Below are 11,478 nucleotides of genomic sequence, written 5' to 3'. Positions count from 1 at the left end.
ATTTAGCAAGATTATATCAATGTCCTTGTTGATGATAAGGTAATATATCAAATAACTCCTTGATTAAGGTTATTAAACCTTCTAGATTACGTGAAGAGATAGGAAAGTTATAGATTGTAATAGGGTATGATAATGAGTTGGTGTTGCTGGATTCCCTGAGTTAGTGACTCCTTTTGCTCCTCTGTCAAGACTTGAGTGACTAATATAATTGTAATGAGCCAGTAAGTGATGAATAATGGTTAATTTAACTAGTTGTTTTCAATTGCATCTGGATCCAAAGACAACTGACTTTCATTCACCCTGCCCAAAAATCAGGTCGTGAGGACTGCTGCCCTGTAGATGTCTCTCTTTCCAGCCTTGATAGAACCGGGAACAGAGGACAATCATTCAAAGCTGTGACGTCGCCTGGGTGACAATTTGCCTACTTGGAGTGGGGATGAGTTTGGAGCGGGTTCTGTGAAATGCCTTACCATGATGTTGCCTGAATGATAACGCAATCGGCTGAGTGAGGACGTAACAGGCCGCTAAGGTAAGGGGAATGAATGATAGCAAAATAGTTGTCTTTCAATGTTCTCTATTGCAGTAATACTGCCGTTGCACAGGTGAATCGAAAATACTTTCTGAAATCGCTATTCTTCACCATGTTACCAATTTATGGACAATGCTGAATTATTAATTGACATATTCACTAAATGGCAATCCATTTGTGTTTGTTTTTATATACATAGTCGCGTTTCCTAAAACGTTATTGGGGCTAAAGTTTGCCCGCAGTTACTGTAACGGATTTAAAAACTTGACTGCTTAGTATGCCCGCCATACGATCAGACAGAGAGAGAGACGTGACTAAGCCGTGCTGTGCGCCCAGGCTATGTGTTGCTCCCCTACAGTTTAACACTATGGCCATATTGAATTATTTCATGTTTAGAGCGTTAGTGACCAGATAAATGTACATGTTGGTGTTTTGGGGTAGGAATTCGTGATTCCATCAGAGCATAGTTAGCACCTGATGCGCTCTGTTGCGGAACTACCCAGGCTGAGTGTCAGCATTATCCATTAAGTGTATATGGGTCAGTGGTCACTGAAGGTCAGAAAATATAACAAATAATCATGGAACTATTTATCGTAGCATGTATCTTTATGATCGTAGGCTATATAGGCTATATTGGTTGAGGAGTGGCCATCCCTACAAACATTAAAAAAGCGCTCCAAATGTGTGTGATTGTGAACGGTATTTTTCACCTTTCTAAATCTAACATTTGATTCAAATGTAATCGTGGTTTGATAGTAGTTACTTTTTAGGTTCTATTATTCAGGAGCCCATCTATAATCGTTTACGCAATCCATATGCGCCCATATCAGCGAGTGGCTCAGTTTATAGACAGTATAGACATAAAAGTACATGCATCCGTGTGTTACCTGTTGCAGTAATACAGTTAAAGTGCGTGTGTACTAATGCATTTACAGCACATGTGATAGTGTATGGCTCTGTCCACTTGCAGCCTATGACATAGAGTGCATTCAGAAAGTATTCAGACCCCTTGACTTTGTATCACATTTTGTTACGTTACAGCCTTATTCTACAATGGATTTTTTGTTTTGTTTCATCCTCATCAATCTAAACACAATAACCCATAATGACAAAGCGAAAACAGGTATTTTGAAAATTTTGCAAATATATTAAAAATAAAAAACATAAATATCTTGTTTGCATATGTATTCAGACCCTTTGCTATGATAATCGAAATTGAGCTCAGGTGCATTCTGTTTGCATTGATCATCCTTGAGATGTTTCTACAACTTGATTGGAGTCCACCTGAGGTAAATTCGATGGACTGGACATGATTTGGAAAGGCAAACACCTGTCTATATGAGGTCCCACAGTTGACAGTGCATGTCAGAGTAAAAACCAGGCCATATGAGGTCAAAGACAGGATTGTGTCGAAATGTATTAAAAACTGTTTTTGCTTTGCCGTTATGGGGTATTGTGTGTATATTGATGGGGGGGGGGGACAATTTAATCCATTTTAGAATGAGTATGTAACGTAACAAAATATGGAAAAAATCAAGGGGTCTGGAAACTTTCCGAATGCAGTGTATAGACATATACAGTGCGTGACTAGAATCAAACAGACCTCATGGTGCACTCCTGGATTTAGGGAATCTATAATTCTCCTGTGTTTCCTTCCCGAGTATTTCCTTATAGTGACACATTACCATACAATATCAACATTTCAACTCAGTGCCTGACATTTGGCCAGCCAATGCTAAAATATTATTACTTTTCTTTCCCTCTGCAATTGTTGAACATGCAATATATTGACATAAGACATCTTTTTTTAAACATGGCAATCAACCAGACCATTCTTATTCACTATTAATTGTACTGTCATTGCCATGATCTGAGATTTTAATATTTAATGTGGTTTCTTCTGTATCTCCCTTTAGACTTATAGACACACTGAAGGGAAAGCAGGTGGGATAGAACACACCTCATGCGTGGGCTCAGAGAGGGTCCGAGGCTGTACGGATCATCTGACTAAGATGGGTGTTCTCCAGCTCCACAACCCCACCCTCCCCGCCACGCTCCTGCACAGGGCCAATCATATGCGTCTGTCGGGAACGCTGTGTGACGTCATCATCACGGTGGATGGCCAGGAGTTCCCGGCCCACCGCACCGTCCTGGCCTGCACCAGCAAGATGTTTGAGATCTTGTTCCACCGCAGCAGCCTGCGCTACGCCCTCGACTTCCTCTCCCCCAAGACCTTCCAGCAGATCCTGGAGTACGCCTACACGGCCTCCCTGCAGGCCACGGCCGAGGACCTGGATGACCTGCTGTACGCCGCTGAGATCCTGGAGATCGAGTACCTGGAGGAGCAGTGCCTCAAGGTCCTGGAGACCATCCAGTCAGAGGAGAAGCAGGACCACCTGAGTCTGAGTGGGAGGAACCACGGGTCTGGAGAGAGCGAACATGGCAGGGCAAGGCACTGGAGGAACATGCTAATCTCCAAGAAGCATTCCATGCAGGAGGGTGGTATCAACCCCACCGCACTGCACCACCTGGCACTGTACCACATGACTGACAGGAGTCCCTCTATGCCAGGGGGACTACCTATGGGGCTCCCTGTAGCTAGTCCCACACAAGTTGGAGGGCTTAGTCTGGAGGGCCTGGGTCAGTCTCCACTACAGTACTGCCTCAATGGAGCACAGCACCCCTCCCTGCCTCTGACTAAGAGGATAAAGACAGAGGACAATAACATGCAGGTGGATGAAGTCAATAGCTACGAGGGCCGGTCCTCCAGCAGAGGGGAGGGAGGCTTTGAATCGGACCAGCCCAGAGATGAGGGCCCGGGGACCCCCCAAAGAGGCAGTGTCATCACCTCGGCTAGAGAGCAGCACTCGGGCCAAGAGGAGGGGGGCATAGTGGGGAACAACTCTCCTCTGGACAGTTTCCCTGGGCTGGCTGAGAAACACCTGGCCTCCCTCTACTCCTCCATGCCCTCCAATCACATAGGGGAGGTGGGGTTGCCTATGCCCATGTCGGTGGCCCCTTCCCTGGCCATGTCCCTGGACCTGAGGGCCTACGGGGGACTGCTGCCCCAAGGCCTGCTCCACAGGGAGATCCTCAGCAGGCTGGGCCAGTTTGCAGCAGGGATGAGGCGGGAGGGCCAGAGTCAGAGCTGTGGGGACTGTGGTCTCCAGCTGCATAACAGAGAGGCCATGGAGCAACACAGGTAGAGTACAGATTACTGCAGACTGCATACTCAACTCACTGTTATATCTCCAGGGTGTCTTTAGGTATTATGGATCTCAAGGTATCATTGAAGGAAGTATTTTGTCAGAGAGCGCCGGCAAGTAAATGTAGTTGAATGTGGAATGCAATTAGATTGTGTCACCCCTTCACCTACAAAGTGCTCTATCTGGTCGCCATACACTAGGAGGACTGTGAGAGACCGAGAGAGGGATTTGGAGTGTGTATGTGTGTGGTGAGTCTGGAGTCTTCATGCTAAATGGTTAAATGTTTTGTTAGTGTGCATGAAGAGAAACATTGTAGTAAACAACTTCTAATTTAAAGGTTGGCGATTGTTTTTCTTTTTTTGTCTTCATTAACTTTTAACACGGTAAAAGACTTCAAAGGAAAGACCTGGGAGCAACGATATTGAATATCTTAATTTGTTTAAAAAAGACACCTGCTCTTGTGCTTGAATAGAGGGACTTCATGAGAGGTATGAAATAGGTCTTTGTTAGCCACTTAGCATACATGGTGTGGCATAATGAAGCTGTTTACTAAGTTTCTAAATTCCACAATTCTGTATGATTATTTTGAATTAGATATGACTCATACTTAAAACTGTCTCTGAGTGCATTTGGTATGCATTCCTTTGCATTAGTGAGGAGGGAGAGTAGCCTGCCTCTATAGGGATCAGCAGGCTTCTTAGCATGGGAAGACAGAAGCCACTGGTTGACAGTTATACTGCTGCCTCATGACTTGGTGGGTTTAGACTAGAGATTGGTGGGTTTAGACTAGGGGTTGGTGGGTTTAGACTAGAGGTCGACTAGAGGTTGGTGGGTTTAGACTAGAGATCGACTAGAGGTTGGTGAGTTTAGACTAGAGGTTGGTGGGTTTAGACTAGAGGTTGGTGGGTTTAGACTAGAGGTTGGTGGGTTTAGACTAGAGGTTGGTGGGTTTAGACTAGAGGTTGGTGGGTTTAGACTAGAGATCGACTAGAGGTTGGTGAGTTTAGACTAGAGGTTGGTGGGTTTAGACTAGAGATTGTTGGGTTTAGACTAGATGTAGACTAGAGGTTGGTGGGTTTACACTAGAGGTTGGTGGGTTTACACTAGAGGTTGGTGGGTTTAGACTAGAGGTCGACTAGAGGTTGGTGGGTTTAGACTAGAGGTTGGTGGGTTTATAACTTGTAGGATTATTGTGAACTCATGAGTCACCTTTCCCATAACTCTGTTGATGACATGTGCTACACCAGCTCAGCTTTAGCTTGTGAGCAGTGCTACTCATGACATTACAACAGCTTCAGACCGGTCCTCAGGTACCATTGCTAAATCAATCAACCGAGCCATCATCGGTGTCAGAGCACCAACTTCTACCCTTTCTCCTCCCACGCAGATGGTTGACATTTCAGGCCTGTGCCACTCCAGTGTTTGAAAGAGCCTGATGACAGAACATCCAGCAGGGTATTAGCTAGCCAATGCTCAGTCATGGAGATAGGCAGAGGTTTGAAGGTTGGAGGAGTCAGTCCTTCGGGTGACTGCTGGTGTTGTAATGAAACTAGTCCATGTCAGGAGACGGGTCACTGAGCATCATCCACTTTAGTCACATTGACATTTGTGGAGAGAACAGGGAGAGAGAAGTTCGTTAGGGCATAGCACACCTTCTCAGAACTTTAACTTCAGCTTTGATTAAGTTAATTATCTAAAGGAGAAAACTGGGAATCGTATGAGGTGTCTGGTTTATAGTGGATCACTTCCCCAGTTTTCTGTTAAATCCTCTTCTTTTCTATTCTATTTTGATGTAACGGGTGTTCTTGATTTAATTGAAGAGTTTTGTTGACCTAATATTTTATTGGTACTATGTATTAGATCATCTATTATTTGACTGTGGTCTATTTAGAACTGTCTATAGGACTGCTGTCTGACCATTGTACTGCAGAGGGGGATATGAGGATAACCATGCAGATGATGCCTCGCATGGGTGGATGTGTGTGATATGATATCATGGGGTTTGCTGCAGGCAAAGTGGCAAGTCAGTTTTTTAAATTTTTGTACTAGTTACGAGAGGAGTGTGTCTTGATTTCCATGCGTACGTGTGTGTCTGTGTTTCTGTCTGTGTCTGTGTGTGTACGTGGGTGTCTGTGCTTCTGTCTGTGTCTGTATGTGTACGTGTGTGTCTGTGTTTCTGTCTGTGTCTGTGTGTGTACGTGGGTGTCTGTGCTTCTGTCTGTGTCTGTATGTGTACGTGGGTGTCTGTGTCTATGTCTATGTGTATGTGGGTGTCTGTGCTTCTGTCTGTCTGTGTCTATGTGTATGTGGGTGTCTGTGTCTATGTGTATGTGGGTGCCTGTGCTTCTGTCTGTCTGTATGTGTACGTGGGTGTCTATGTGTATGTGGGTGTCTGTGCTTCTGTCTGTCTGTATGTGGGTGTCTGTGTCTATGTGTATGTGGGTGTCTGTGCTTCTGTCTGTGTCTATGTGTATGTGGGTGTCTGTGTCTATGTGTATGTGGGTGCCTGTGCTTCTGTCTGTCTGTATGTGTACGTGGGTGACTGTGTCTATGTGTATGTGGGTGCCTGGGCTTCTGTCTGTCTGTATGTGTATGTGGGTGTCTGTGTCTATGTGTATGTGGGTGTCTGTGCTTCTGTCTGTCTGTATGTGTACGTGGGTGTCTGTGTCTATGTGTATGTGGGTGTCTGTGCTTCTGTCTGTCTGTATGTGTACGTGGGTGTCTGTGTCTATGTGTATGTGGGTGTCTGTGCTTCTGTCTGTCTGTATGTGTACGTGGGTGTCTGTGTCTATGTGTATGTGGGTGTCTGTGCTTCTGTCTGTCTGTATGTGTACGTGGGTGTCTGTGTCTATGTGTATGTGGGTGTCTGTGCTTCTGTCTGTCTGTATGTGTACGTGGGTGTAAGCACGTTTATTTGTATTGTGCTTTCTATAATTATCCCGTTCTCCTTTTGTATTCGTACAGTGTGATACTGTGTGACTCACGACTCTTAGAGACCTCTTTACTCTAATGATGCAGCAGTACACAGAGAGGGATACTTTCAGGATGGAATTAAACATGCTGTTCTGTACAAGGACAATGATGTTGCTGCCTTTTGAAAACCCTTCAGAAAATGCACAAAAACATTTTTGCTATTGTCTGCTATTTTTGAGACCTCAGTCATTGGCTCAGTCATTGGCTCATCACAGTCCTTTTGTCTCTGTCCCCACAGGAAGCTGCACAGTGGAGGCGAGAAGGGACACGGCTGTGAGTTCTGTGGCAAACGCTTCATAGACAGTGTACGTCTCAGGATGCACATGCTCTCTCACTCAGGTAACACTGTCATATGATGATAATAACAGAGTCAATTCCATTCAGAAAACCCCTGATAGAGCTGTACTGTTTTCACATGTACCTCTTCATTATGTCACACGTATATATATCTTAAAGGATCCATAGGAAAGAGTATTCCCCTTATTGTCTGTCTCCTATCTGTCTCAGTCTGAGACTGTCTCTGCATGTGTCAGATCTTCAGTGTCTCTGTCTTCTCTTTTGTCTTCTCTCTGTGAATCTGTGTGCGTGTGTGTGTTTTCGGAGAGTCTGTCTGGCTCCTCGCCAGCGCTGTCCCTCTGAGTGATGACATCATCAGCTGCCGGCAGGCCTGGGTGTTCTGCCAGTGCTCCGAAGCGTGTGTGATGGCTCGCTCGCAGATGTGTGTCCAGGAACACACTGTACCCAAACGCCGACTTAATCAGACCTGACTGCTCTCCCAGCCACTTTATCCAAAATAGAGCAGGAGAAGGGGAGGAGAGTAGGCGGAGAGAGGGCTTAAAAATGAAACAAAAATATAAACAGAAACTCCACTCTGATGTAAGGAAGAATAGAAACAATGCTGCTATACCCTGGCTTTCCTCTCTTCTGATCTATCTTTCCTCTCCTCTGATCCCTGTAAAAGTGATAGGAGATGACAGATGGCTGACAGATGACAGGTTCCCTTTCTCCAAACTGTGTTCATAAACTACCTGATCTCTCACAGTAGACACATTTGAATCCATGTTTGGAACTCTATGATCTGAATGATAGTTGCATAAGGTCACGACATACAGTAAGTATTCTGCTAGTTGGCAAACGGCTACTCTCCTTTACTCATCCTGTCTGCATCGGTATGACCTGATGAGACATACTGGCTATAGTGTGTGTGTAATATAGGCCTGTTACACATCATTTAGACACTTTGATCTTTCATTACAAATAGATTTCTGAAACCTTCTTTCATCTAATTTGTATTCATGAACAAAATATATAGCCTCTGTATTGTACAAAAAGAAAGAGTTTGATCTTATTTCATTGTCATTGTGTGTTGCCGTATAGCCCATAGCAGCCTTTAGACCCTCTGTTGGTTGCTAAGGAGCTAGTGCGCCACAGCTCTAATGGGCTGATTTGGTATTCAGCTCGATGCTGGCTCGTATTTTGGTATGCCAGACAAAGTGTTTTGATGGAGGACTATTGCAGCCGCGTCTGGAGACAGTTTGATGGTTTATGGATGAGAGCACACTCCATGCCTTTGACGGTACAAGACAATGCACTATATTCTCTTCCTCCCTAATCACGCGCAATCTCCCAATATAACACACTGGACACACTGTCACAGAACACAACACACTGGACACACTGTCACAGAACACAACACACACACACACACGCAACATATAATGTACTGTCCTTAAAATGCTTCTCTCAGCCAAGGACAGCACTGCAGTACATCACCTACCTACATCTAGGAAAAGGCTACATAGTGTGCTGAAATGTTTTGTTTCCAAGATAAATGTCAAATATCTGAAATGAGGTGAAATCTGCGGATGAGGTGGTTGTAGCGAGCTACAGCACTGGGACTAGTGCAGCTGTACAGGGAGGTGGGGAGAGTTGAAAGAGGACTACATTTAGGCTGTAGCGCTCCCAGTTTCCAAAGCTTGTGGGCGTTTTAATTAGTCATTTTAACTTCATTTAAAGCCAGCTGAGCAGAAAATAGATCAGTGAAAGAGCCCTGGGCCAGTATGGATCTGAAACCGATTTACATTTCACCACTAGCCAGCCCACATCCAAACAGCTGGGAGAGTGTGTGTGTGTGTGTGTGTGTGTGTGTGTGTGTGTGTGTGTGTGTGTGTGTGTGTGTGTGTGTGTGTGTGTGTGTGTGTGTGTGTGTGTGTGTGTGTGTGTGTGTGTGTGTGTGTGTGTGTGTGTGTACAGAATCGCCACTTGTCAGAGCAACTGGCATCTCCTATAGCTGAGTGGTGTCAGTGCCCTTGTCTTCTCTGATCTCTTCATAGGAAAAGACAAGGGCATTCCAAAGGTGAGCAGGGTGCTGTGTTTTACTGAGGGAGATGGCTAGGGAGTGTTTTTGATAAAGGCATGTGCCGCAGGCTCAGATTGTCTGCTGTGCACAGAACACCCAGTCCTTCTGTGTCAACTCAGGCAGACAGGCTGTGCACTGTTCAGAGCCTGATAACAGGGTAAATACAACTCTTCAGCTCAGCTCCTCACTGTGAAATAGAGAGGCCATGGAACACTGTCTGGTGCCATTGTTTGGCCAGAGTTGTGTTTTTTCCAATGGGTTCTGGTCTTTTTTACTCTGTGTGACTCATAATGTAACTGTAAACAACCAAAGTGTATACAGAAGAGGATGGTTACTTAGTGACCTTTAAATAGAGCATTGCATTGGCTCAAGGTTTGAAATGGGTTTTAATCCAACAGCTTTCTCACCTTTTAAAAATGTGGTTTGATTCGGAAGTAAAAGTGGAGCTTTTATAGCCATCTGAGATTCAGATGCTCATTGGTTGCCATAACCATGAATCCCATCCATCAAATTCAGTTGCACCCTCTACAGCATGATCATAATTATTTTGTAGAAATTGCTGATTGTTTTCTCATACTGTATACATGAATGTTTACATCTCACAAAAGAATGTATACCATATGTTGAGTGTTTGATGATGACACATGACTGAGATGTCCCCCTGCAGCTGGAGCTGAGGCCCTGGTGTGTGATCAGTGTGGAGCTACATTCTCTGCTGAAGACGCTCTGGAGGCCCACAGACAGACACACACAGGTACTGTACGACAGACACACAGACACACGCACACAGGTACTGTCTGACAGACACAGACACACACACAGACAAACATAGCTCACGGTTGAAAACGTACAGGTACCCAATGACTCACAAACACTCATTCACTACCCTTAAACAAGCAGGCTACAATTGACAAGACACCGTTTGAGGTTCTGCATATGTAATGTATTCTGTCTGTCTTGCTGCTTATTCAAAAAAGTGTTTAATAAACGTATGACTATGGTGATTAACATCCTTGTTATTGTGCCGGCAGGGTTAAACTGTTCCTGTCATGTTGCTCCATAATTTATCAGCGGCTAGCGAGGACAGGAAGGCCCTCTCAGATATCACCAACTAATATCTCCTGGTGTCCCATGTGGGTGCATGCCTATTTACCACGGTGCTGGCAAGCCTGACACGCCAGGCACGCCTAGGCCACACTGCAAGTGCATGACAGTGTCATAGATATGCCATGCATCTAGGCTATGTGCGTGATGAGCCCAGAGGGTTGTTACTCTATGGCTCTGACTCACGTCAACAACTTGGATCAACACATTTTGTTTGGGAATGATCACATGGTGATAGATTCCATTTATCCTCTCTAGCTCAGAAGATAATGGACATCAGTTCCTGGGAACTATTCTGAAACCCAATTGTTTTAATTAGCGAGACACTCCTCTAATCAGGTGACTGGGTATCTCCTACCGAAGTTACACAAATGAGGTTGAAAGAAAAACTGCCTATGTTTGTCTTCCTTCCAAATATTCAGACCCTCTCCCAGTGCCTGAATCCCAGTCATTACAGTATCTAAATTAAACTCTACCTTTAGTCATCTTAGACAAACCCTACAGTCGATCCACAATGAGTGTCAGAATCCACACCTTTTCTGCTACTGTCAGAGAAAGCTGATAACCCGCTTTGAAGCATTGGCATGTAACTGTAACTCCAGGTGCCACACACAATATGAATAGTTCATGCCTGTGGACATGGAGGGGTGTTAACGATGCCTAAAGTTTCTACCTCCTCTCCTTCAGGTTGTAAACATCCAGGGGTCAGTTATCGGCTTGGCAGCGTATCTAGTGCAGGGTACAGGATGGCATTACACACTCATTTTGTCATGATCTCAACTTGGTCTAGTGTGATAAATGACCCTCTTACTGCCACTTTGTACACTTTGTGCTCTGACCAGAATGGTATGATTCTTTTGGAGCTGTTTGGTGGTTTTAGGGAATTCAGCTACTGTACACATTCTCTTTTAGAATATGCCTTCACTGTATGTTCTTATACTTTCAACACAAGCGAAAAAGTGTGACAGGTCTTCTGCACTCAAAAAGATGTCACATAAAGCTAATTTCTTTAAAACAATATATATTCTTACTGCATCAGGATAGCATAAACAGACGTTTCTGCTTATTTGCCTTCTTCAGTGTGTAACTTAAACACTGAAGAAGGATTCACTGGTTTAACGCACCAAATCAAACTTTAAGTGCGCTATGATCCTCTTTTGATTATACCTTCAACACGTAGGAGATCACTGGCTGAATGAGTTACCATGGCTTTGTATATCGCCATGTCCAAGCTGTATCACATCCGGCCGTGATTGGGAGTCCCATAGGGACGACCCAGCGCCATCTGGGTTAGGCCGGGGCAGGCC

At 44.7% G+C, this 11,478-nt stretch overlaps 1 protein-coding gene across 1 annotated transcript in view; it reads left to right on the top strand.

Moving 5' to 3' along the window:
• The first annotated feature begins 406 nt into the window (after positions 1–406).
• Positions 407–11,478, top strand: part of LOC115141851 (zinc finger and BTB domain-containing protein 16-A-like) — a 30,688-nt gene continuing 19,616 nt past the window's right edge. Inside the window, exons 1-4 of the mRNA XM_029681117.2 lie at positions 407–529; positions 2,446–3,731; positions 6,947–7,047; positions 9,735–9,821. Coding sequence (XP_029536977.1) covers positions 2,542–3,731; positions 6,947–7,047; positions 9,735–9,821 — 1,378 coding nt within the window. The 5' untranslated portion in view covers positions 407–529; positions 2,446–2,541. The remainder of the gene's footprint in view (positions 530–2,445; positions 3,732–6,946; positions 7,048–9,734; positions 9,822–11,478) is intronic.

This window comes from Oncorhynchus nerka, unplaced genomic scaffold, assembly GCF_034236695.1.
Source record: "Oncorhynchus nerka isolate Pitt River unplaced genomic scaffold, Oner_Uvic_2.0 unplaced_scaffold_17___fragment_2___debris, whole genome shotgun sequence".
NCBI classification, from domain to species: Eukaryota; Metazoa; Chordata; class Actinopteri; order Salmoniformes; family Salmonidae; genus Oncorhynchus; species Oncorhynchus nerka.
This window is presented reverse-complemented; position numbering and strand designations above follow the sequence as displayed.